Source organism: Ochotona princeps, chromosome 17 (genome assembly GCF_030435755.1).
Source record: "Ochotona princeps isolate mOchPri1 chromosome 17, mOchPri1.hap1, whole genome shotgun sequence".
Lineage (NCBI taxonomy): Eukaryota > Metazoa > Chordata > Mammalia > Lagomorpha > Ochotonidae > Ochotona > Ochotona princeps.
In genome coordinates, this window is record NC_080848.1 from 4,424,332 (window position 1) to 4,451,387 (window position 27,056).

At 56.4% G+C, this 27,056-nt stretch overlaps 1 protein-coding gene across 3 annotated transcripts; it reads right to left on the bottom strand.

The window, feature by feature from the left end:
- Positions 1-25,418, bottom strand: DNAI2 (dynein axonemal intermediate chain 2). Of its 3 annotated transcripts, none has more exons than XM_058675809.1 (13): positions 25,311-25,418; positions 19,190-19,380; positions 17,648-17,809; positions 15,441-15,562; positions 14,552-14,694; positions 13,756-13,869; positions 11,244-11,383; positions 9,571-9,693; positions 6,216-6,439; positions 3,782-3,917; positions 3,132-3,278; positions 1,439-1,666; positions 1-549 (listed from the first exon to the last, which is right to left on the bottom strand). In XM_058675809.1, exons 2-13 carry the CDS (start codon positions 19,370-19,372, stop codon positions 454-456), a joined length of 1,818 nt encoding a protein of 605 aa, XP_058531792.1. In that variant the 5' UTR covers positions 19,373-19,380; positions 25,311-25,418; the 3' UTR covers positions 1-453. The 3 variants fall into 3 exon arrangements, with proteins under 3 accessions (XP_058531792.1, XP_058531793.1, XP_058531791.1); XM_058675810.1 differs by lacking the exon at positions 25,311-25,418 and adding an exon at positions 24,721-25,007; XM_058675808.1 differs by lacking the exon at positions 25,311-25,418 and adding an exon at positions 24,721-25,007 and having other exon boundaries at positions 19,190-19,383.
- Between the last annotated feature and the right edge of the window lie 1,638 nt (positions 25,419-27,056).

Genomic DNA, 27,056 nt, shown 5'->3' on the forward strand with positions numbered 1-27,056 from the left:
GTGAGCACAGTCCGGGGAACTTGCTCAGAAAGCGGCCAGATGTCTCTCCTGGCGTGTAGGTGGCTGAGAAGGGTCGACAGGTTAGATGGAGAAACTCGCTCTGCCTCCTGCCACTCTTCCCAGGGTCGGGGCAGGCCCAGTGGAGGCTTGTGGAGGCAGGAGATGGTGAAGGGCTGGGTTCGAAGGTTGTGTGGACCCTAAGGTGGGCACAGCCTCAGGGGTGCTCAGAGACAGTGGACAGCCCTTGCGGGGACAAACCTTGCCCCTTCGCTCCCACCTGGCCTTGGCTCCCCTGAGCCACTCTGTAGGAGTGGAGTGGTCAGCCTGCTGCCTCCCCACCTTCATGTCGCCCTCTAGGGGGAGGCTCAGCTCCTACACCTCCAGCCACGGTCACACCAGCAGACAGGGAAGGAAAGAACAGTGGGAATAACACTCCAAGCAAGGGCCGACCTCCTAGGCGTCGGTCTGTTCCTCTTCCTCCCCTTCTTCCTCTTCCATGCCGTCTCCCACAAGATACTCCTCGGACTCCAGTGTGGGTACTTGCTCTTGCTGTGGACAGACAGCAGAAATGCCGGTGAGAATCAGGCCTTGGCCATCCAAAGCAGCTGACTGCTGAGGGCCCTGGAGCGTGTGGGGCCAGTGTGGCCTGGAGGATGCGTGGAGCCAGCAGGTGCAAAGGGTGGGCAGGGTCTTACAGACTCGGGACCCCCCTGAGGCCCAATGTCTTCTCTGTGATTGTCCTGAGTGTCACACAGAGAGCATTTCAGGATGACAGCACCAGGCAGGCGCGTGGCAGCTGCACTATCCACTGGTGTACATGGAGAGCATGAGGCTCCGTACAGTGATGCCTCACCCCTTCCTTAGGGGGCAGGGCAGAGGAGGGAGGAGGTCACAGGTGGAACTGGTCATGGCCTCCAGGTGCTTGGCTTCCTCCTTGCTTGGCTGACCTCTCCCCCTTGGCTCCTTATCTGTGCCCCACTAAAGGCCGTGACCCAGAGGACAAGGTCAACCTCCTCATTTGCCATTTGCGAACTAGGGTACCAAGCAAGGGAGTGCTAAACCCAGGCCAGTCATGCAACAGAAGTGCTTTCCAGAGCTGGGACCATCAAGCGATGAGCCACTCACAAGTCACACTCGGGCAACCACTCCTAGGTAAGGTAACTCCTAGTGCCACATGCATATGGCACACGGCACATCCCTTTCCTCCGTGGGCCTCAGACCTCATTCTCCCCTGCAGCTCCTTAAGCCCAGGAGCTCATTGGTTGGGTCACCAGTGCATCTGCAAGATGCACCTGCCAGGGTGGGTGGGGACAGGGGATGCTTCAAGTTCATGTGGATAGTCAGGTGCAGCCAGGAAGGCTCAGCCAGCAGGCAGAAGCTGGGCACCCTGGCTCCCACCTGGCCTTCAGCCCACCCATGCCCCTGCTGAGGTCCCTACAATTTTGGACTTTTTCTGCATGGCCTCTGCCTCCTTCTTCTTCATCTCGGCATGGATGATTTCGAAGAACTCCTCCTCAGCCTTGGAGACCAGCTGGTCCAGGTCGATGGCCAGCTCATCGTAATTCTGGTCTTCGTCCCTGCCCTCTGCCTTGCCCTTCTCCTTCAGCCGCATCTCTCGGTGCCGGGCCTCCAGGATCTTCTCCCGCCGGGTCTCACGCTCAAATATCTGGGGTACACAGGGGCAGGGAGGTTGGTGGGAGGGGGGCACTTCAGACGGCAACTCCAGCTCTGAGACCAAGCTGCCTTCCACTGCATTGTGCTTGCTCTACTCCTAGCAGTGTCCACTGGGTTAGGGCCAAGCAAAGGGGTCTGAGGGGTTGGCATCATGGCATAGCGGGGTTAAGTTGCCATCTGAAACTCCAGCAGCCCATATGGATGCCAGTTCGATGCCCAGCTGTCCACTTCTGATCCAGCTTCCTACTAAGGCACCTGCTAGGGGAGTGCAGGGTGTACAGGGTGGCCAACGTGCTTGGGCCCCTGCCACTGACTTGGGGGACCCGGATGGAGATTCTGGCTTCAGCCTGATCTAGCCCTGGCTGTTACTGCTATTTGGGTAGCAAATCCACAAATGAAAGATCTTTCTTTTCCCCACATTGCTCTGCCTTTTAAATATGTCAAATAAATGTGTTGAAAGACTCTCATGCATGGATTTCACAAATCCCTGACACCAAAATGTTTTAAAATTCTATTTTCCATTAAGTTTTTAAACTGCCGTTGAAATCTCAGATCCTTCCCCTGGGGCAATCCCTTTCCACTTGTCATTTCGTTGGCATCATTATTTTTCAAAGATGTTTTATCTATTTGAAAAGCAGAACAAAGAGAGAGAGTCAAGCAGAGATCTTCCATCCTTGGCTCACTCCCACAACAGCCAGGGTTGGGGCAGGCTCGGGAACCTGGAACTCCAGCCTGGTCTCCCACAGGCATGACCGGGTGCCCAGGTCGCTTGGGGCCATCGCCTGTTGCCTTCCCAGACACTAATGCAGCAAGCAACTGAGCTGAAAACGGAAGCAGCCAGGCCCCAGAGTGGCAGCAATAGCTTAACCTGCAGCACCACCATACCATGTCTTCTCTTGGCATTCCACTAAACTCCAGCGGATAGTTCTCATACCAGAAAGCGGATGGTCGGGAAGCAAACAAACAGCAAGGCAAACACCACTTTAAATCAAAGCCCAAGGGCTCCTGAACTATGCAGAGGTTCAGCGTGGGCAGGTGCACGCACAACTAATGTCCATCCATTGGGCCCGCCCTGGACACCATGCTGCCCGCTTGGTGGAGGACAGGAGGGAAGGGACTTGGAGATTTCTCGGGTTCTCCTGCCCGCACACGCCCCTCCCTCCCCGCCCCGGGCACCCGCCCCTCCCTCCCCGCCCCGGGCACCCGCCCCTCCCTCCCCGCCCCGGGCACCCGCCCCTCCCTCCCCGCCCCGGGCACACGCCCCTCCCTCCCCGCCCCGGGCACACGCCCCTCCCTCCCCGCCCCGGGCACCCGCCCCTCCCTCCCCGCCCCGGGCACCCGCCCCTCCCTCCCCGCCCCGGGCACCCGCCCCTCCCTCCCCGCCCCGGGCACACGCCCCTCCCTCCCCGCCCCGGGCACACGCCCCTCCCTCCCCGCCCCGGGCACCCGGCTCTCACAGAAGACGCAATGTTCTTCTCGTTCCTCCGCAGGGTGGAGAGCCCGCTGGACACCTCCAGCAGTGTGGTGGTCCCCAGCTGGGAGCCGCAGGCCACGAGGCCCCCCGTATCTTGCACCCGGAGGCAGAAGAGGGCCTCGTCACACACCTGTCCGAGGCGTCAGGAGGCAAGAGCTGTGGGCTTTGCCCTTTGGCCAGGTTCCCACACACCCCGGGGGATGCTGCCCCATCCCCGGCTCCCACTGACCTCTGAAGACTGCTGGCTCCCCTGACAAGAGTTCAGGCTCGAAGGGGCAACTCCTAGAACTCCCCAGGGACCCTGCAGGGATATGCTGGGGAAGCCCAGGCCAGGCACTTGTCCCTCCTTTTCTCTTTTAAGCAACCTGCCCCAGCAGACCCTGCCTAGCCACATGTACCCTCATGTTCCTGAAGCGACAGCCACAGCTGGCAAGCATGGGCATTGCCTGGAGGGCTCCTGACCCAAGGCCACACCTGACTACTGCACCCTGCACTCACACCCACCACAGGCCTGCAGCTCGCTGAGGGTCTGGATGGACTGGGGCAGGGGTGGGGGCAGGGGTGGGGGCAGGGGCAGGGGCGGGGGCAGGGGCAGGGGCGGGGGCGGGGGCAGGGGCAGCGTGTGCATGTAACCTTCAGGCTGAGGGCCGGGTCGCAGTGCTTAAACACAAAGTCCCAGATGTCCAGGGTCCCATCCATCTTGGTGGTAAAGAAAACCGCCGGCCGCGTGGGGCTCCAGGCACCATCTGTGAGATAGGCCATATGGTACCTGGAAAGGGCCAGGGGTCACAGGTCAGAGGTCACTGTGCTTGGGGTCGGGGTGGGATGGAGAGGCTGCTGAACCTCCTGGGCTCCTGGGTGTCAGGGTCTTGCTTGGGCAGGAAATTCTTCCGTGTGTCTGATTTCTAGCTGGGCCCACCTCAGTCACCCACTCAAAGATGGCTCTTAAAACAGGAGGAGGAGGAGGACAAGAGGAAGAAAAGGAAGAGAATTATTTTGAAAAGGAGAGTTACAGAGAGGAAGAGGCAGAGGTCTTCTGTCTGCTGGTTCACCCCCAAAATGACCAAAATGGCTGCATGGCAGGGCTGGGCTCAAGCCAGCAGCCCAGCAGCTCCATCCAGGTCTCCCAGACGATGGGCAAGGGCCCAAGGACTTTGGTCTAAACCATTGTGCCACAAGCCAGCCCCAGGAGCCTAGTACTTCAGCTGGGTCTCCCAGATAAGTGAAGGGGCTCAAGCACTCCAGCCATCTTTCCATTGCTCTCCCAGATGCCTTAGCAGGAGCTGGACCACAAGTAGAACAGCTAGGACTTGAACTGGTGCCCATATGGTATGCTGGCACTGCAGGTGGCTGGCAGCTTCGTCCACTATACCACAATGCCTGCCTCCCTTCCCACCACAGGCTGTGCTTTGAAGGGCTCTCAGCATGGTCCGTCCTGCGGGCTGGCCCTGGTATTTCTCCACAGTGAACACCAAGCAGCAGGTGAACATCGCCGGGTCAGAACCTGGCCAGAGGAAGGAAGTCGTGGGCAGCTCCCTGATATGGGGCGAGGGAGCTGGGGTCCTGGTGGCCACCTCAGTGACTACATTTCCCAGCCTCCTTTGTAACTAAGTGAATCACGGTGGGCGAAACGACCATGACAAACCAAGCCATCTGGATATCTACCACACGTCATAGGCACTCACGAGACTATCCTAAATATCACGTGAGACATACTTTTTAAAATTGTGCAATTGGAGGGGAGTACTGTGGCATGCAGTGTAGGCAGCTGCTCGCTGTGCCAGCATGCCACAGGAGTGCTGATTTGAGTTCTGGCTACTCCATTTCCCATCCAGATCCCTGCTAATACAGCTGAGAAAGCAGAGGAAGATGGCCCAAGTGCTCGGGTCCCTGTGCCCATGAGGGAGACATGGAAGAAGCTTCTGGCTCCTGGCTTCGCCTGGTTCGGCTACAGCCATGACAGCCACTAGGGAGATGATAGTTAACCAAGAGACGGAAGATACCTCTCCTCTCTCTCTCTAAATCTGCCTTTCAAATAAAATGAACAAATGCTTAAAAATAAATTTAAACTATTTTTTTTTTCCTGGAAACAGCTTCTATTATTTTATTTTCATTTCATTTGGAAGACAGAGACAAGAAAAAGGTCTCCCGGGCACTGCTGCAGTCCCCAAGTGCCTGCCCAGCTGTGGCCAGGGGCCTGGCACCACTCACTCCCAGCCTCCTGCAGGGACCAAGGACTTGAGCCGTGAACTGCTGCCTGCCAGAGGCACCTGAGGGGGAAGCAGAGCCCAGAGCAGAACCGGGCACTCCGTTACAGGATGTGCAGTCCATGCAGGGCCCTAAGTGCATGCCGAACGCCCACCCTGAGGTTCTCATTGAATTGGCCTACGTTCTTGTTATTAAGCCTGTTTCCTCCTAATACAGGAGGAGAGTGCAGGAGACAGGAGGGCTCTAGGACCCAGGCTTCCTCTCGAAGGCTGAAAGTGAGGGCTCTGTTCAGCCCCCCCCCAACCCTGCCCTCCGCCCTCTGAGAGGGGCAGGATCCCAGGATCCCTGAGAAGGTCTGGGATGTGCAGTGTTGGGCGCAGTGGCCGAGACCCCCTATGCCAACACCCACCTCCCATCCAGATCCCTGTCCCCATCCCACTGCCAATCCCAGGTGCCTGCTAAGGCTCACTCTGGCAGGAAGCAGGTTCCGGCCCGAGTGCCTGGGCCCTGCCACCCACATGGGAGACCCAGATTGAGCACCTAGCTCTGGGCTGCAGCCTGGCCCCTAGCCCTGATGGATGCAGACATTTGGGGAGTGAACCAGTTGATGGAAGACCTCTTACCCTTCCCTACTCAACACTCTGTCGCTCAAATAAATAACAATAAACAAGCAAGTTTTGGAAAAGGCTTTTCTTCCGAGACTTGAAGGCAGCCAGGGATGGGAATCAAACTTTCACCCATGGACAAAGCCCTTCTCCTGCAAGCTTGGGCCTCTCTTCCCCATTACAGATGGACACGCCGAGGCTCTGGGCTGGGGTCCCCTCCAGCCCCCCTGTGCTGCCCCAGGCTCCCGTCTCACTTGGTCCACATGATGGACGACTCCCGGCTGTCCTCTGACCAGATGCGTGCCGTCCAGTCGCCTACGGTGAGAAAGTTCTTGGGGTAGAAGGGGTTCCTCTGCAGGGCGTAGATGGGGCCATGGTGGCCCCCGAAGGTGCACACAATCTTCTCGGCTGTGGTCTTGGCCTTGCGGTTACAGGAGATGACGATGCCCTGTTCGGTGCCCACCATGAACTTGGTTGGCTGTGGAGGGGTGGGGTGTGGGCAGGAGTGGAAGGCACCATGAGGCATCTGCTCAAGGCTTGGCCGTGGGGCCAGCAGCCTGCCCTGGGGGCCAGCGGGTACAGCAAGGACTCTGAGTCAAGCCTCTACTCAGTCTGTGGCCCAGCTCTTCTGGGGAGCTGTCCCCATTCTCCCGTGGCCTCTTCAGATCCACCACCGCCCTTTTGGGGGATCTGATGAAGGACTTAGGTTTGGTGACATCATCTGCTGGCCCCTTAACATTTGCCCCCGACAGTCCCATCACTGGGTTACAGATAGGGTGAACCAGGCCCACAGAGGGATGCTGTGAGGTTCAAGTTGCTGGAAAGGCAGCCAGAGCCTCCTCTGGCACGACAGTGACACTGGCCATGGCAATGTCTGGGTCAAGTATCCCTGGGGAATTTGCCCTACAATTTGTCCCCCTTCTGCTACAAGTCTGGGGGTCCCCTCAAGGGTACCAGGCTTGTCTTACTTGGCTCAGTGGCCACAACCTGGCCCCCTGGCAGGTACCGTGTGTCCTTGTGCGTTGCGTGGACAAAGGCCAGAATCTTGACTCCTGACCCAGTGCTCCCTGATGGCTCCGAGCACCACCATGCTTTCCCTATCCCCCACTCTTCATCTCCAGCCCACCCTGGAGCCCTCCATGGAACGCGACCCTAGGGCACAGCAGCCGTGGTGCCATGTCCGCACTGCCCCAGGTGGAGGAAACAGGTGAGATGAACAGAAAGAGACACATCGGGTGGGAAAGTGCCTTGTGGGTGATCCACCTGGGCTCTTAATCTAAACAAATTGTGGGCACAGTGTTGTGGCACAGCACATGAAACTGCCAACCATGACACTGGCATCCCATATGGACACCAGTTCAACTCCCGAATGTTCCGCTTCTGACCCAGCTCCTTGCCAATGTGACCGGGAAAGCCGCAGCGGATAAGCCAAGTGCTGGGGTCCCTGCACCCCCCTGGGAGACCCAGAAGAAGCTGCTGGCTCCTGGCTTTAGCCTGGCACCTGCAGCCATATGGAGAGTGAATCAACCAGCAGAATAGCTCTCTCCATCTCTGACATTTTTTCAAATAAATAAACAAATCTTAATTTTAAAATATCAATTTTATTATGTAGCTTCCTTTTACCAAAAAAATTCCTAAAGACACAACCACAAAACCTCTAGAAATCACCTAGGCCTGCTCTCTTCTTCCTCCCCAAACTGGGGCCAACCCCTATATGTTCATTTATTTAAAAAGAGTGAGGGAGGTATATCTTTCCTTCAACCACCAGGGGGAGCTGGAGGGACCTGGACATCCCACTGGGGAGGCCAGGAAGCCAAGTACCCATACATGGATGGGTACACGAACCCCGGCATAGCCTCCTGAACAGCACAACATGCCCTTTGGTATGTGCCAGAACCCACCACCCTGGCCCCATGCTGTGGCACACAGGTTAAGTCACCCGTTGAGATGTCAGCATCCCATTCAGTCACTGGTTCAAGTCTCAGCCTCTCTACTTCCCTAGCCAGCTCTCTGCTAATGGCCTGGGAAAGCAGTGGAGAAAGGCTCAAGACCTTGGGCTCCTGCATCCACATGGGAAACCCAGATGGAGTTCCAAGCTCCTGGCCCACCCTCACCTGGAGTTTTGCCCACCACAGCTGCTATTAGCCACGGTCCTCAGGGGGCCTGGAACATTCAGTAGAAATCTGAAGAACCATGCGATCCCTATGTGATCAGATGTGCACTGCTCCAGGTGGTGAAATGAGACCCCTTCCTCCGCATCCACGCTGCATGCCCCGCCTGCCTGCTAGTTGCTGGGGAACCGCCCTGGATAACAGGATGGCCTTGGGGAATCCCCGGACTTGTGTTCCAGTGACCGCCAGGGTGGCCCGATGTGCATCTCACACGCACCCCGTCCCGCTGATCACCCTTTATCACATGGGCACCGCGTGGTCTCCTATCAGCATCACAGGATGGGAGAGGCTGGTCCCCCGCGGCAATCACACCCACGGAGCTTTACAACCGCAGCTGTTCGGTTTAATTACACCCGTGGCTGTTTGTTCCTCCCTGGGGCTCACTGACAAATCGCCCTTTAGCCCAGCAGTGTGTGCATGCAGGAGACCAATGTGTGATGCTCAGTGCTCTCCGTGGCTGCTTCAGGCACACCTGGGCGTCGGGGAGAGGTCCTGGCGTGTGCATACCGGGACTGGGGGACACTGCTGTGTATTTTACTGATTTATTTGTCATCTGCCCCCCACACGAAAACTCTAGCTCTAGGGGGGACACAGAGCTAGGTCCACCTGGGTCTCTTATGTCTTCCCAGGACCATGATGCCCGCTGTGAAGTAGGGGGTTGGGAGACCCTGGTGAGTGATTTGTGAACCTAGAAAAGCCTCCAGCCCAAATCCCCCAAAACCTCCCCTTCTACACACACACCCAACCCATTCCCCTCTGGCAGGAAACAATGAGGCCTTAATGTCCCCCTACTTCCCCACTGCCCAGACTCCTGGGCCAGGGGTAGGGTCAGCTAAGTTACCGTCCACCTCACCCCACCAGCATTCATGCCCCACCAGGCAGGTGGCAGGCCGTGGTCTCCCTGCCCCAATTTTCCCAGGATGATGGCAAACTGGTCCCTATTCAGGAAGACAGGCCTCAGGGGGACACAAGCCAAGCACAGCCCAGGCCCAGACACACCTGCTTCCTTGTTATAGAGGAGGCTTCTTTGGCTGCTTCTAGAAGCTTCCCTCCTAGGACACATTTGGATCACTGCCCAACTTGATTCTCCCTTGTTCCTTCTCAGATACTGAACGTCCTTCTCTGACCTCAGCTCCCTGTCCAGCCAGCAGCATCCCCAGGGGAAGGGAAGGGACCCTATCCCTTCCCAGGGTCCAGGCCGTGTTGTCCAGGCCCATGTTGTACCTGAGCAGGGCTCCACCTCCCACCCCATTCCACGTGTGCCTGCTGTTCAGCCTGGCCACTGCCTAAGTGGCCACTTGGGATGAGAAGTGCCTCCTACATTAAGAAGCCTGCTACCCCCTGCTGGACGGTGGTTGTAAAGACCACGTAGGTGGATGCTGGCTGGCTGGCTGGCTGGGTCATGGAAGTCAGGGGAGGGCCAGCCAGGGACACTCACCAAAGTAGACTCGAACTCCAGGGAGATGGCCCCCAGGGCGTTCTCCAGCTGCTCCTTCCTGCTGATGTCCATGATCACCACCTCGGTGGGCTCGCTGATCTTGCGGATGTCCCACCACATGACCTGGGGAGGGGGGAGAGGTGGCCACTTGGAGACTTCCTGGTCCTGCCCCCCCCCCGTGGGTCACACAGAGGGGACAAGAACTGTGGCTGAGTGGGTTAAGCTGCTTGCAACACTGGTATCCAGTGCTTGGCTGCTCTGCTATGGAGAGAAGGCAGCAGAAGATGGAGACCCTGGGTCCTGGCTTTGGCTGGGCCAACCCGCACGAACGAGCCAGCAGATACAAGATTGTGTCTCCCTCCTTTCCTGTTCTGCTGTTCTGCCATTCAAATAACTAAAACTACTGAAAAACGTACATGTCCGGCCATCCTATCACCGGGAACGTAAGCTGTAGATGCACCTGCCGATGTGAAGTTATCCAGGCACATTCTCCCGGTTATACCCTTTTAGGTAACAACAGAATATTAAAAGCCACTTAAAGAAATCACAGCCCACCCACACCACACCGGTCTTCATAGGCAGGGGGCAGAGCCTCCTGAAGTACCATACCGGCTCCAGCAGGTGCTAAAGCGATGCAAGAAGGAGCAAGGGACCCCGCGTGATGGCTCAATAGCTAAATCCTCGCCTTGCATACCCCAGCCGGTTTGTGTCCCGGCTGCTCCACTTATCATCCAACTCCCTGCTTGTGGCCTGGGAAAGCAACTGAGGACAACCCAAAGCCTTGGGACCCTGCATCTGCATGGGAGACCTGGAAGAAGTTCCTGGCTCCTGGTTTCGGATCAGCTGAACTCTGGCCATTACGGTCACTTGGGGGAGTGAACCAATGAATGAAAGATCTTCATCTCTGCTTCTCTCTTGGTATCTGGTCTGCCTTTCCAATAAAAACAATAAATAAATCCTTTTTTTAAAGATTTATTTATTTTTATTACAAAGTCAGATATACAGAGAGGAGGAGAGACAGAGAGGAAGATCTTCCGTCCGATGATTTGCTCCCCAAGTGAGCCACAACGGCCGGTGCTGTGCCGATCTGAAGCCGGGAACCAGGAACCTCTTCCAGGTCTCCCACGCAGATGCAGGGTCCCAAAGAACTGGGCCATCCTCGACTGCCCTCCCAGGCCACAAGCAGGGAGCTGGATGGGAAGAGGAGCTGCCGGGATTAGAACCGGCGCCCATATAGGATCCTGGCATGTTCAAGGTGAGGGCTTTAGCTGCTAGGCCACGCTGCCGGGCCCAATAAATCCTTTTTTAAAAGGGAGGAACAAGAAAGAGGGACAGGCTTCTGCTTGGAGATGCAAGACCATCTCAGAGGGTAGGCAGACAGCGGACACCCACCAGGAGGGCCGGGAAGCTGGAGACAGACAGGCACTGGGAGGCTGATGTTAAACTACCACCTGCGATGCCGGCATCCCACATGCATGTCCCAGCTGCTGCATTTCCAATGCAGCTCCCTGCTAATGTCGTCTCCCTTTCCACCTCCCCTGGGATTTGGCACAGGTGCCTATATGTCTCACCAGCCAATTCAACTAGAAGCGTGAAAGGCCACAAACCCTGGATGACTCTGCTGGGCCCAGGGAGCAGCGGCTGTGCCCACCCCGGGACCGGCCATGTGGTACCTGCCCGTCCGTGGACGCTGAGAAGCACTCCGTTCCTGTCTTTGACTGCAGCCAGATGGTGCCATACACGGGGTCTCGGTGGCTGAACTCAATGGTGGACAGCTCGGCCACCAGACTACCCTTCCGGGTGTCCCAGCAGGCTGGCGAGAGAAGCAGACGAGGCAGGAGTGACCCGGGACACATGTGTAAGCTCCTGGGGCAGGGCGAGGGACGCTGCTTTGCCAAGGTAGGGCAGGTGTGTGGCTCTCTGGAGCCAAGGCGAGGTGCACACTAAGAGCCCATCCACCCCCACCAAGCCTCTGGAGAGAGACTCCCGGAGTGCCAGCTGCAGACATCCCGGGAGCCCAGGTGTTGCATGCCTCACTCTGGGGCTGATGCTGACAACAGAACTGGGGAGACAGGCCGGGAAACCCACAGGGGCAGACCCTGCTGCGTCTACTGCAGCAGGGAATATGTAGGGGTGGGAGGAAGTGCATTTTTTTTCTTAAAGATTTATTTACTAATGAACTTATTATTGGAAAGTCAGATATACAGAGAAGAGGAGAGACAGACAGGAAGATCTTCCATCTGCTGATTCACTCCCCAAGTGGGGGCAATGGCCAAAGCCGAGCTGATCCAAAACCAGGAGTCTGGAGCTTCCTCCAGGTCTCCCACACAGCTGTAGAGTGCCAAGGCTTTGGGCCATCCTCAACTGCGTTCCCAGGCCACATGCAGGGAGCTGGATGGGAAACAGGGCTGCCAAGACATAGACTGGCGTTCATATGGGATCCCGGCACGTGCAAGGGGAGGATTTTAGCCAGTAGGCTACCGCGCTGGATCCAGAAGTGCATTTTCTTAGCAAACTTGTCCCACTGGGGCAAAGTAGTGTATGTGGGTTGGCTCCCACGGTGTCTGGGTAGCCCGCCACAGGGCCCCTTCTTGCAATTGCATAGTCCAGACTGAAGGTCTGGCTGAGAGGCCACTGGTGGGGCAGTGAATGCAAAGTGAGGGCAGGCTTTCGAAGCAGCTATGGCCCGTTTGGGTTGATCACAGCGCCGGGTCATTGCCTAGGGAGACCCATGGGAGCCCCTCACTGGCTGCCCAGGGGTTCTGAGAAACGTCTTAGTCCTTCCGGCTCAGCACATGCAGAGAGGAGAGCCGCTAATCCCCGTGAGCCCTGGCCTTGGGGACACACCATGTCCACAGCCAACGTGGGCAGGCTTCTTCTGACCTCAACAGGAATTTTTTTTTAAAGATTTATTTATTTGTACTTGAAAGGAGGGGTTAGAGAAGAGAGACAGAAGGAGTTTCTCCATCCACTGGTTCACTCCCCAAATGGCTACAGTGACCAATACTGGGCCAGGTTGAAGCCAGGAGCCAGGAGCCTCCTCCGGGTCTCCCACGTGGGTGCAGCAGCCCCAGAACTCAGGTCAACTGTGGCTGGTTTTCAAGATGCATTCACAAGAGGCTGGATCAGAAGTGGAGCAACTGGGACTCGAACCTACACCCATATGGGAAGCTGGTGACAAAGGCACAAATTCCTGTTGTGACTCACTGGTTATTTTTAAAAAGAAAATGTGTACTACCAGCAGCACAGAACCCCAGGCTCACAGCACCCGAGAGCATCTGGAGGCAGATGGCCGGGGGCAGGTGCTCGGTGCCCCAGTTCAGGCCTTGGGGATGCCCACGTGCCATCTCAGGGTGCTGGGTCCAAGTCCCAGCTCTGCATCTCCCCTCAGTTCCCTGTTGGTGTGCCCCCCAGGAGGTAACGGTGATGGGGGTCCCTGCCACTCGTGTGTGAGATCCAGACCGAGCTCCAGGCTCCTGGAGTTAGTCCCCATCTCTTGTGGACAACTTGACAGTGAACTTGTGAATGGTAGATCTATCTCTCTGTGTCATTTCCTTTCGAATCAATCAACTGCCAAAGCTACGAAATAAAAACCATCCTAACAACTCCCGGAGCAGTCCATGAGAGAAAATCTGGCTGGGTTGGAAAACTTTCTGGAGAGACAGACATCACTTGAACAGATCCCAGAGGAACACGGGGCTGGGGAGCGACGTGACACAGGCAACAGCCGACACGTGTCACTCCCACACAGCCCCGGGCCAGGGGGTGCTTCTTGGATGATTCGGTCTGGATGTATGCCGGATGCATGCCCCACAGGTCAGTAAAACACAGCAGGGGTGGAGCCTTCACCACTCATCCTGCAGGTCCTGGTCCCTGTCCCCAGCACCACGTGGGTGTCCCCAGAACTTCCCAGGATCCGTCGGTAGGGAGGGAGTCCCTCTCTTCATCCCTGATGGCTGATTGGGGGAGCGTGGCCTTGACCAGGGCTGCTATTTTAAAACCCTCACCACACACTCATTTTAGACTTCCTTAAAGGATTACCACTGCAGCCACCGCTGGCGCCCTCGGCCAAGCCTGACTCACAGAGTCTGCGTCTGCAGGGAGGGGTCAGTAGCATCCAGTCCCCGCCCCACCGGGTGCACCGCAGCCCAGCCGGGCTGGCCTGCAGGAGACCCCGCTCCTCACCTATCTGCCCGTTGTAGCAGCCGCCGATGAGCACGTGGGAATCTTTGGGATTGTACTCCAAGGTGACCAACGGAGAAGACGGCTTCAGCGTGATTTCTGGCTTGTTGGGGTTTTCTATAAAACAGGGGGAAAAAAATCACCACAAGACACAACAGCAGGTCCCTTGTGGGAGCGGGGGCTCCGCTTGTAGTGTCACCCTGGGTGCTCTGGGCTTCTGGACTGGGGAGAGCAGTGGCCTGCATGACCAAGGCAGCTGCAGGGACTCACTGAGCTGCTTATGAAAAGCCTCAAGTCTCAGGTGCTTACCTAACCATTAGCACCATGGGGCGACGCCAGGAACGGCGGGGTGGGGGGGGTGCTGGAGGGACACCACCACCTGCCCTGTGCTGGGCACTCCAAGCAAACCCTTCTGCAGGCAAAGGTCCTGTTCCCAGGTGGACATACTGCCCCTGCTGGCCACCTGCAGGGCAGGTGTCAGGAGAGGTGGCACATAGGTGCGGAGGCAAAAAGTGGCCGGCGACTTTCTGATGTTCTTCGGGGGCTCAGAAGCAGGATCCTGGACTCACTGGGGATCTAGACTCAAAAGGGGTTTCTGGTCTTCCATCTGGCTCTGCTCAGCCATGCGGGGAACCCAGACAGGACAGGGTCGGGCTGCGTGGCTTCCTCCCTGCTCCCTCCTCCTCAACTCCCTGCTTCCCTCTCTCCTGCTTATGCCCCCTGAATCTGCAGCTTACGCCCAGCCCTGCAGCACCACCCCCCCCCCCCACGGCCCTGGCCACCACCAGGTGCTCCTCACCCAGGTCCCAGATGTAAGACTCGTGGCTCATGCCAAAAGGGGCACGCTGGAAATTCAGACAGGAGTAGGCCACCGCCAACTTCCTGTTGCCGTCGGGGTGCCAGGAGAGGTGCGTGGCTGTCCGCTTGATCTCCTGGGGGTCCCTTGGGGAGGCAGCAAAGAGAAGGGTGTCCAGGAGAAAAATTGCAGTGGATACTCCCCCCACATCTTATTGATGTGTTTTTAAATGCCCATGGCCTGACATGACACCCAGTAGCTAAATCCCCATGTAGCATGTGCCAGGATCCCACATGGGAAAGCAGCAGGGGATGGCTTAAGCTCTTGGGCCCCTGTACCCACTTGGGGGACCTGGAAAAGACTGCTGGCTCCCAACTGCAGACAAGATCAGCTCTGGCCATTGTGCCCATATGGGAAATGAACCAGAGGATGGAAGAGCGAGCTCTCTCTACTTCTCTCTCGGTAAGTGTGCCTTTTCAATACAAATAAATAAATCTTTTTTAAAAATTAAAGTTTCCAAAGCCAAAGAAATCACCTCCCACACGTCCTCCTGGCCTAAGCGTCCTCCCTGTCAAGTCCTCAGCTCAGGACTTGGCGGTGTGAACTTCTGAATGAGTTGAGGAGCCAGACAAGAGCAAGCCACAGCAGCTGGGGAGCCGTGTGAGGACAGGGATGGAGCACCTGCTACTGAGCGAAGGAAGCCACCCTACATGGGCCACTGACCGCATGTATCCAACCACAGGACATCGCCCCAGAAGCAAGCCCAGAGTGCCAGGAAGAAGGTGAGCGGGCACCCGGGAGAGAGCAGGGAGAGGACGAGCTAGGGGCATCTTTAGGGCAGTGAAGACCAGTCAGCGGGGCTAGTCACACACCTGCCCAGCTACAGGGATACCTGAAAACATTGATGGTCTTGGCCGAAGGGGCCTCCTCGGTCACCTCCACGGCTTCATGATCATCAAAATACTCCTGGTAGATGTCAATGGCGTTGTTCTGTTTGATGCAGTGTTCCATGATCTGGGGGGCACACAGCAGAGGAGGGGTCCTTAGCAGGAGGGGGAGGTCCGTGCTGACACGCCAGGCTCAGATGGAGGTGGCAGGGGGCATGATGTTGTCCAGGGGTCTTTCCATCCAGTTTTGTTTTCTTTCTAAATAATTTATTTATTTCCATTGGAAAGGCAGATTCATAGAGAGAAAGAAAGACCAGTTCACTCCCCAAGTGACCACACTGGTTGCAGCTGAGCCAATCTGAAGCCAGGAGTCAGAAGTCTCATCCAGGTATCCCACATGGGTGCAGGGTCCAAGGCCCTGGGTCATCCTCTATGGCTGTCCCAGGCCACAGGCAGGGAGCTGGATGGGAAGTGGGAAGCGGAGCTGCTGGGACATGAACAGGTGCCCACATGGGATCCCAGTGGTTGCAAGGTGAGGATTTAGCCACTGAGCCATTGTGCCACCTTCTCAGTTTTAATGAGGGCATTTCTAGTAGTTCTTTTAGAGGAAAATAGTGCCACTAGGGGCCAGTGCCATGGCTCGCGGTTTATCCTCTACCTGCAGATACCAGCATCCCATATGGGACAGTAGTTCTAGTCCCAGCTGCTTCATTTCCTATCTGCTTCTCCACATCTGGCCTGGGAAATCAACAGCTCAAGTATTGGGTTCCTGCACCTGTGTGGGAGACCCCAAGGAAGCTCCTGGCAACAGACTGGCTGAGCTCTGACCATCATAGCCATTTGGGGAGGGAAGCAGTGGATGGAAAAGTCTCTCTCTCTCTCTCCCTCTGTCCCTTCTCTCTGTAAACTGGCATTTCAAATAAAAATAAATAAATACATATTTTTTTCAAAATAGCATTACCATTCATACACTAAGCACAGGCAGACACACAGCATATGAACAACTACATAACGCTGGAGGCTGACCGGCGAGGACGTCATTAGGCAATGCATTCTAAAGAGACCCTGTGTAGGAGAACCACCAGGGAAGACACAGGCTGAGAAATGCTGAGCCCAGGGCCGGCGTGGGGCACACAGGGCGAAGCTGCCACCTGTGACGTTGGATCCCGTAGCAGAACACGGGTTCAGCTGGCGATCCAGCGTCCTGCTAGTGGCCTGGGATGTCAGCAGACGGTGGCCCAAGTGCTTAGACTCCTGTCAATATTGAAGGAGACCCAATTAGAGTCCCTAGCTCTTTGGCGCGGCTCAGCCCTGATTATCACGGTCAGGCAGAAGGGAACAGGTGGAAGATTCTCTCTCTGTACTCTGCTTCTCATAAAATCAACCTTAAGAAAAATGCAGACTCCCACCAGACAGTTATTATTCGCTCTGTTTAACTGGTAACCTTTGCCTTCATCCTATCCTTGTAGATACCCAGTTCCTCTACCCTAACCCTAAGCCCCAAATGCCTAACCCTAAACCCCAAATCCGGACACTAAACCCCAACCCCTAAACCCTGAAGCCCAATTCCTAACCCTAAAACCCAGTTCCTAACCCAAAACCCCAATCCCTAAACTCTAACACTAAAACCACAACCCCTAAACCCTAACCCAAACCTAAACCTAGCTCCAACTCTAAACCCTAACTCTAAACCCCGACCCTGACCCCAACCCTGACCCTGACCCCTCTACCATTCCCAATGCCCGTCAAGCACAAGCCCATGCCCAGCTGCCCCCTCCTCTCTCCAGGAAGCCTTCTGGGGTCCTGACAGCAGGAAATCCACACCCCTCCTTACAGGGCAAAATGGCAGGCCTCGCATTCTCTCACAACACCCTTTTCTGTGTCGGACGGTGATCATTGCAGCCCCTGGGCCCCTGCCAGTGGCCCTGTGCCTCACCTAGCTCTGACTGACCGTCAGCTGGGAACCCTAAGTCAGGATGCAGGGCAGGTGCAGCTTGGCAAACTCCGCGTGCTCCGCCAGACTTGCTGAATGAATGATCCCTCCTGCGTGCCGCCCACAGGACTTCCCACATTCCAGATTTTTCCCAGAGCCTGTGCCGTGGATGGCAGACTCCCCCAGGGCTGGCCTCCAGCGGCTATGCTCCGAGGGGGCTGCCACAAGCCACAGAGCGTCAGACACGGGTGGGCGCACAGCGGCTGGAGGAATCCTCACCGAGCCCAGTTGCGTGATGGCGTTGATGTAGTTCTCGTCCTTCTCCACTTTCTTCCGGAAGCGGATGGTCTGCTCCAGCTCCTGGGGATTCACATCCTTGGGCCAGCCCCCCTCGATGTGGTTCACTCCCCGGGTCTCCATCTCGAACCTCTCTGTGTTGGCCTGGACAGACAGCCACAGTGAGATGTGCGCCCCTGGAGTAAGGCAAACCAGGGTCGGGGCAGGGGGTGGGGATTCTGGGCTCCAAGCTCTCAGGGCTGGGACTCAGGTGCTGGAGCCATGCAGCCAGGTGCTTCCTGGCCCCAGGTGGTCACAGGTAGCTGCACAGCGCCACCATGTGGAGATGGCAGCTTTGCAGCTGACATCAGGAAGCCCCGGATCTGACCTGATCTGATCCTAACGGATCTGTTCCCTGAGATTCTAAAGAAACAGGAAGGCAAGGATGCCTCTCTCTCCCTAGGAACGTCTAGAGCAGCTCCTTGCTGGACCTTGGGGACAGGGAGGATGGCTTTGCCTGTTCAACTGGCCGGTGCCGCCCATGCTGGGGTGTGTGTCTGGTGTCCCTGGGGGCCTCCTTATTCCCTATCAGAGTGTCTGGTTTGGAGCCCTAGCACAGCTCCTCCTTTTAGCTCCCTGCTAACATGCCCTGGCCTTGCTCCGGGCAAGCGGCAGCTGAATGCCCAAGCACCTGATCCTTGCCCAAACTCAAAGAGACCAAGGTGGAGTTCCCAGGGGGGCCTGGCCTGGCCCAGCCCCAGCCGTTGTGGGCATCTGGGGGAAGTGAACCAGTGACGGAAAATATCTGCCTTTGAAATAAAGATGGAAATCCAGGGACATGATACTCCAGTTAAGCAATCCTTCCCCGTCACCTTTTCATTTTGAAACCTAAAGTCTTGCCAGGGCCAAGCTCCCGGTAGGAGAGCCTTGAGTGGTGTGATTGGCCTGACCTCACTCTGCTGGGCTACCGGGCCCAGGTGCCACTGTCCTGGTCCCCACCGTGGCCATTAGGTCAGGAGTACAGAAGCTCATCTGTTTGAGCTGCGAGTCACCAGAAGTACCCACACCCTCACGGCTGGGGAGTGAGTGGGACACTCACGCTGCCCTTGGTAAAACCTGTTTTCTCAGCCCATCAGCAGGGCCTCCCTGCTGCCCCCTACAGGCAGAGTGCAATCAGCCCCTGGGGCACGACCACCAAAACCCTCATTCTCTTCTCTTAAAGCAGTTCCCATCCAGAAATTCCAGTGGGACATTTTGCTGTCTTCAAGCTGGGCTGTTCCCTCCCCAACTGTCCCAAATGCTTCCCCTCCACACACACACACACACACTCTGACCCCACGAGTCTCAGAGAGCATCCCATGGTTCCCATACCCAGCGTTGGGAAGGGCTGCTGCCCAGTCCCCTCTACCCCTGGCACTGCAGTTACTTCCAGCATCAAGGTGGGGCCATTCTAATTGGGATACCTGGGCCCCTGACCCCCCTGGCCCAGCCCCCCCACCCAGCCCACCACCTTCTCCAGCCTGGGTGTCCCCAGGCAGGACACACCTCATGTTCCGACATGCTGACCGAGCACTGGATGCCCGTGTCCACCGGGTTCCGCTCCACGAACTGCTCAGCCAGCTCGGGGTTCGGCGGGATGTCGATGTTCAGCTCTGCCTGGCGGTCTGAGAAGTTGCATTGCTTTCCGAACTCACTGCGCTTCTTGACGTACACGTACACGATCTCCATGGCAACGGCTGGGAGAGGAGGAGGGTGGGTGCTTCACCAGGGTCCGGGGTCCCGGGTTCTCAGTGGCTAGGGACAGGGAGGAGAGATTGTCTATGTGCTGATTCACTCCCTGGATGCACACAACAGAGAGACTCCCTCTGGGTCTCGTGTGAGTTTCAGGAAGCCAGGTACAAGAGCCGTCATCTCCTGCCACCCGGGGCACACATCAGCAGGAAGCTGAATCGGAAGTAGAGCAAGAACTCAAACCCAGACACTCCGAGATAGGACGTGGGCATCCTAGCCACGTCATCAGACGCCAGCTCCTGCACCTGCGTTTTATTCATTTTGTAAATTGTTTATTTTGGAAATCAGAGTTAGAGAGAGGGAGAGGCAGAGTGTTCTTCCATCTGCTGACTCACTCCCCAAATGGCCACAACAGCCAGGACTGGGCCAGGCCAAAGCCAACAGCTTTCTCCAGGTTGCCCACACCAGCGCAGCGGCCCAACGCCTTGGGCTATCCTCCGCTGCCTTCCCAGGCACAGTGGTAGGGAGCTGGATCAGAAGCAGAGCAGCCAGGCCCTGAAGCCCATGCGGGATGCTGGTGACACAGGCTTAACCTCTTGCAACACTGACACCTGATCTACAGGCAGATGTTTAGCCTAATGGTTGAGGTATAAGTGGCGTTAGGGTCTATCAGGCTAAGCCTCTGCCTGCAATGTCATCCCGTGTGAGTCCAGATAAAGCTCCAGGCTTGGGGCTCAGCCTGGTCCAGCTCTGGTCATTGTGGACATTTGAGGAATGAACCAGCAGGTAGAATATCTGTATGTCTCTCTGTAACTCAGCCTTTCAAATACATAAATAAATCTTTGAAAGTATTTATTTATTTTTATTGAAAAGGCAGATATATGAAAAGAAGGGACAGAAAGCTCTTCCATCTGTTGAACCAGGAGCCAGGAGCTTCTTCTAGGTACCCCCTGTGGGTGCAGGGTCCCAAGCACTTGGGCCATGCTCTACTGATTTCCCAGGTCATAAGCAGGGAGCTGGATGGTAAGTGGAGCAGCTGGGACATGAATTGGTGCCCCTATGGGATGCCGGCACTTGCAGGTGAAGGGTAAGTCAATTGAACCATCACACTGGTCCCTAAGTAAATTTTTAAAGCTGAAAAGTTGCCTATGTCCCACACTGGAGCATCAGGGCTCCGTTCTGAGCTCTACTCTGATGACAGCTGCCTGTGAGTGCAGACCCTGCGAGGCAGTGGGGCCCTGTTGCCCACGTGGGGAGACCTGGGTTGAGTGCCCAATTCGTGGTGCAGGCCCAGGCTGGCCCCAGCCATTGTAGCCTCTGGCCGGGGAACCAGTGAATGGAAGCTATTTCTGTCTCTGTTTCTCAAACAGAAATCCACCTGAGCAACAATTATCTGCCAAGCACTACTCTGTTCAGTTTCCCGGTTCACCCTCTGAGGCATGTGACACAACTGTCTTTTTGGAAAGCATCTGATGTTCAGAGGCACTGAGTGACATGCCCAGCCTGGCACGACTGGTCCACTTGCCTCCAAGGCTCTTCCCCCTCAACTGTCACCATTTCCATCAAGTCGGTGTTCATCAGGGGGACAGAAGGAAATACTGGTGGTGAGCAGATCTCAAAGTAAACTCCCTGCCACGCACTGCACCTGAGCCGCGTGGACACAGATCTGACAGCCCCAGGCCTCTTCTGGAAGCCCTACCCCATCACTCTCTGGGAGCCCCCCAGGGCTCACTTCCCTCCAGATGCCCTCAACCAGGACTGAGCAGAAGATGACTGAAGAAGCAGACAAAGCCAGGCTGTCCTTCAGCAGGTGGAATAGCTAAGGCACAGTGAGGGACAAATGGGAAGTGGCCTGGACTGCCCCCCAAACCACCCTAGACTTCAGCAGTTGCGTGCATCTGCCCAAGCCACTCTGTCCCACAGGACGCTGAGAAGGTGAAGTGACAGAGCAGCCCCAGGGCCAGCATCCACGCACAATGCAGGGAAGGGTTTTCGCACTGACACAGACGGGGACTCCCAAAAGGGTGTCCCCAGGGCCACAGATGCAAAGGGCGGCTCCCCAGAGCCACAGACGCCACCGCCGGGTGCTTGCTCGGACACTCATAACCTGGCTGGCCACTTGATGGGACCCATCTGTGACACAATGCCGTGGGCTTCTGCAGAGCTGGACTTATGCTGGGCACCCTAAATGGCACTTTCCCGAGGGTGTAGCCTGGGACACTGATGGACCTGCAGGTGCACTTTACAAAGTTCATGCAGGGCTGGGATTGTGGCACAGTGGATTAAGATGCCTCTTGTAACACAAGCATCCTGCATCAGAGAGCAGGTTCAAGTCCTGGCTACATTGCTTCCCATGTAGCTCCCTGCTAACGCACCTGGAAAAACCGTGGAGACAGCCAAGTGCTTGTTCTCTGTCTCTCCTGTGGCACACTTGGATGGAGTGCTTGCCTCCTGGCTTTGGCCTGGCTAATATAGCCACTTAGGGAGTGAACCAGCAGATGGAAAAAATCCCCCTCTCCCTCGCTCCCTCTCTCTGCAGATCTGTCTTTCAAAGAAAACAAATGCTTTTAAAAAATTGTTTTGCTGAGTGGCTGATACAGAGCAGTGGATGGCATGCCCAGAGGCACACGGAAGACTTGGCAGTCCATTGGGGCCTGCAGAGGACATCTGGTACCGTATCAGAGGATGGAGAACAGAACAAATTGCTCAACCAGGGCCCGGCATGGAGGCCTAGTGGCTAAAGTCCTCGCAATGCACACGCCAGGATGCCATATGGGTACCAGTTCTAATCCTGGAGGCCCCGCTTCTCATCCAGCTCCCTGCCTATGGCCTGGGAAAGCAGTAGAGGATGGCTCAGAGCCGTGGGATCCTGAACCTGCATGGGAGACCCAGAAAGAAGCTCCAGGCTCCTGGCTTCAGATGGGCTCAGCTCCGGACGTTGCGGTCACTTGGGGAGTGAATCAGCAGATGAAAGATCTTCCTCTCTGTTTCTCCTCCTCTCTGTATATCTGACTTTCCAATAAAAATAAATAAAATCTTTAAAAAAAAAAAGAAATGGAACATCTGGAACTCAAACCAGCACTCAGGGGATGCCAGCATCACAGGCACAAACTTCATCTATTACAAAGGCCCCTGGAGCTTTGTGCAGCCCTGGACAAATGCTATTGGCTGGGAGGCTGGCAGGTGGGGTGGGGAGGAAGAGCAGCTTGTCTGAGCCTGTCGGAGTCGGGTTTTCAGCACAGGCCTTCAGCCCCCAGAGAGTAGGCTCGAGCCGGTGAGCAGGTGTTCCTGAACGCTACAGGAGTCTCGCAGGGAACTAACTGGAGGGCAAATCTGGGGAGTGAATCATTAGACGGAGGATCTTCCTCTCTGTCTCTCCTCCTCTCTGTATATCCAACTTCCCAATAAATAAATTTTTTTTTTAGTCTTTAAGAAACAATTCACTCTCGCTGTAGCAGGCCCTCTCATGAACCAGCCAGCCTCTTGGGCAGCCCAGCAAAGGGCAGGACAAAGCTGGGGAACTCCCACGGGAGGGCTCGCAGCCCCTGAGCTTCCCTTGGCTGCTGTTCTGGTGATCCCCGGGGCTGCAGGCCGCGAGCACCAGCGGGTACCCAGTTTGAGGCTCTCTTTCTCCTCCTTTCCCCACTCTCTCTCTGAAAACTGCCAGGGCCAGCAGGTGGTACATGCAGGATTATGCAGTAGCCTGTGATCCCAGCACCCCACGTGACTGCAGGGTTAAGTCCCCGCCATTTCACTGCCCATCCAATTTCCCCGCTAACACGCCTGGAAGCGCAGCAAGTGCCTGGGCCCCTGCCACCCATGTGGGAGCCCCGGATAAAGTTCCAGGCTCCTGGCTTTGTCAGTCAGGGCCGGTCCTAGCCATCACAGACATTAAGGAAGCGAATCAGTGGATAGAAGAGCTCTCCTTCCCTTCTCTTTATCAAATTCTGCTTTTCAGGTAAATAGATACTTTTTTAAAAAAATATTGATTATTTATTTTTTATTGGAAAGTCTGATATACAGAGAGGAGAGACGGAGAGGAAGATCTGTCTGATTCACTCCCCAAATGGCTGCAATGGCCAGAGCTGTGCCAATCTGAAATCAGGAGCCAGGAGTCTCTTCTGGATCTCCCAAATGAATGCAGGATCCCAATGTTTTGGGCTGTCCTTGACTGCTTTCCCAGACCACAAGCAGGGAGCTGGATGGGAAACGGAGCCACCAAGATTAGAGCCGGTGGCCATATGGGATTCCAGCGCATTCAAGGTGAGGACTTTGGCCACTAGGCTACCATGCCAGGCCCAAATAAATACATATTTAAAACAAACTTTTAAAAAGAAAACTGCTCTAGGGGGTACAAAGAAAGCCAGCTCTAGGGTGTACAAAGATGCCCAAAAGAATGAGCAAAGGTCCAAAAGAACCTCTTAGCCCAGACGAGTTTTAGCAACGAGGTTTTCCTTCTTGGCGCTTCCCAAGCTCAGGCCTCTTGTGTCTGGAGCCAGGTTGCCCTGGATCCGGGAGATGCCTCACTCAAGGACCCCAGCAGGTTATTTTTCACTAGCTAGCAGGGCCTGGAGATAAACGGTGAGGCCGATGAAGGAAGCTCGACCTCCTTCGTGTGACAGATCCTGCTGAGTAGGCTTCATGTGAGGGGCTGCAACAAGGGTACAGAGCAGGGCAGGAGCAATGTCCACCCCCCTGCGGTGTTGGAGGGAGGCTGTCTCGGCTGGGACCCAGGGACTTGGAGGTGTGCAAAGCACCTGTCACAGTGCTATATCACCTGGAGCCTGAGCATGAGAAACACTAGACCAGGATTTTGAAGACAAAACTCATCTGAGTGGTGCAATGTGACCCGGTATTGATTGCCAGGAGGAGCACAGCTCCCAGGGCCAGAGAGAAAGTAGTAGGAGGGAGGCCTGGGGAGTGTGGCGGGCGAGGGGAGGAGGGTCAGGGCAGCAACCCGGGCCATCTCTCCGCACTGGACTCCATGGTGGAATCTGGAGACCTCAATGGCTGCTCCCCCCCCCCCCCCCCGCCTCATCCCTCTGTCTCCGTGCCTGGGACTCACTGGCACCTGGCAGGGCAGAGGGAGGCAGAGGGCGGACTTCATTAGGGAACCACCCCTCCTGCCAAGCTCCACCTCCTAGAGGCTGGAGGCTAGGCAGGAGGCTCCCAGGCAGGGGGACGGGGAGAGCAAACCCAGGGAGGTGGGAGAAAAACCCAGAGCAGAGACCCATGCAACACTCCCGCTGGTCAGCGTGCACCTGCACCTTCCACGGCAAGGCTGTGTTCAGAGGAAGACACTCCCGTCCCTAGGCCTGGCACAGAGAGGGGGCCCCTGGACTCACTCTGTTGCCTGACTGGGACACCAATCCAGTTCTTTCCCCTTGCTCCATTCTGGCCGACTTTGGAAAACAAAACTTGAAACAATCCAGGGATTGGGAAACTCCTGCAGGATCCAAAAGCTGGGAGAAGCAGCACTTTTGGGGTACAGGAGAGTGGGGGCACACACTGAGCTGGGGTGTGGGGATAAGGGACAGCACCAGGCTTGGGAGAAACTGACTTTGACCAGGATTCTCAATGGGCTTTGAGGGCCAATTGCTGGGACTCACCTAAAGGACCTGGCTCCTAAAAGGTGCGTGGCTCTGCCTCTCCTGCAGGAAGGCTTCTCATCGGAAGGCTCCCCCAACAGCCGCCCCGTAAGCCCCTCTGGCTGCCTCAAGCTCTTACCAGGAACCCCTGAGTGGTTCCTGAGACCAGACACCCCGGGAGTCCTAAGATCAGGGAATGCCCAGGACAGCAAGGGGGCGCGGGCAGGACGCAAGTCAGGACACCTGCTGTCCCAAAACGGAACCCCGGGAGGTGTCAAAGGGTTGTTTTGGGGATTATCTCCCCTCTGGAGCGGCCCCCTTCTCTCTCTTCTGCAGCCGCACCTTACCGTGGTCCGCCCGTCCTGACACTGACAGGATGGGGACGTGCCCAAGCGCGGGTTCCCTCCACTCCTGCGCGCCTCAAACGGCCGGCAGCTGCCGAGTTTGCCGGTCACCTAGCAACCCGGCGGGGGGCCCGGGATGCCCGAGGGGACGACGAACACGTGACTCCCTGTCCTGCTGGCCACGTGGAAAGCCCAGCCCCGCCCTCCTCCCTCCGGGGGAAATTGGCCATGGGAGTAAAAGGGGCCAGGATCGTGGAATTGCGCTCCGGTAGTGACAAGCGCTGGCGGGGCTTTGCAGAGGCTGTTCTCCCAGCCTGCAAACACGCATGGGGCAGCGCGCACGGCGTGCGGGCGCATCCCTGAGCGCCGAGCTGAGCATCGTGGTAACTCCTTACTCCAGGTCCCACATTTAGTAAGGGATATAATCCGGCCCACCCGTGTCTCCACCATGCACCTAACATAATAAACGCGGGTCTTGTGGAACTAGGGGCTGCGTGCCTGACTGCCTAGCCCTGGGACGGCAAGTTGTAGAATGTCCACTGTGTGAATGAACGAGTGAGTGCTTATCACAGAGCTATAACAATGAAATAAAGGGGTATTTGGGGTTAGAAACGTGAGTTTGAATCATAGATTGGTCGCTTACTAATCAGGTGACCTCTGACAAGCTGATTTATTTATTTATTTATTTAGATTTATTTTTGTGAAAGGGAGAGTGAGCTAGAGGTTTTCCAACTGCGGGTTCATTTTCCGAATGGCCACATGGTCAGGTCTGGATCAGGCTGACACCAGGGTTTTCCACATGGGTTCAGGGGCATAAGCACTTGGGCCATGCTCTGCTGCTTTCCCAGGCACATTAGCAGGGAGCTGGATGGGAAGTAGGGCAACCTGGACTTGAACCGGTGCCAACATGGAATGCTGGCATTGCAGGTGCAGCTTTACCTGCCACACCACAGCGCTGGCTTCACAAGCTTCCTTTTCTAAAACTCAGCATTCCCCATCTGCAAAGTGGGTGTCCAGCGGTGGGTCTCATAGGATAATTGGGAGGACCAAGCCAGGGGATGCAAGGCGAGTGTCCTGCCCATGCTGCCGGCAGAGGCCATGAACCTGAATGGATGCCACCTGTGACATGCCCACAGCAAGGGGTGATGAGGTGAGCCCAAGTTCAGGGTAGACCTTGGCCTGAGAAGGAATGTGACATCTGAAAAGTCGGATGAGGCCTTGCAGAGTGGTGAGGAGTTGCAGGGGGGAGGAACGGAGGGAGCATTCCAGCAGGAAGGCACAGGGCAAGGCAAGCCCAAGGCAAGCTTTTCCCTCCAAGAAGGGCATCTGGGGGGAGGGGTGGGTCGTTGTGGCTGAACTTCAGTCCCTGAGGGAGGATGCTCAGTGGGGGCCAGCTTGTGGGAGGTAGGTAGGGGAAGACTAAGAGGCCCAGGCAGCTTCCTTCTGGAAGCCTGGGCATTTGGAGCCTCATGGACATAGGAAGGAAATAAGCAAGCAGTCACCCTGAGTTCTCCACCCATGTGCCAGCCTCACTGCTCACCTGCCTTTCATGAGTCGGATGTAACATTGTTCCCCAAGAGATAGTGCCTGGTGGGCCACGGTAACCAGACAAGCCCTGAACTGAAGGGCTCCTGCTCCAGTCGGAGTCTCCCAAAGGACTCCCTTGCATGGGCATTGTGGGCATTGCAGGCAAGGCTGGCCAGGCCTGGGTGGGTAAGGGCATGAAGGACATGGCACTGTGTGGTCAGG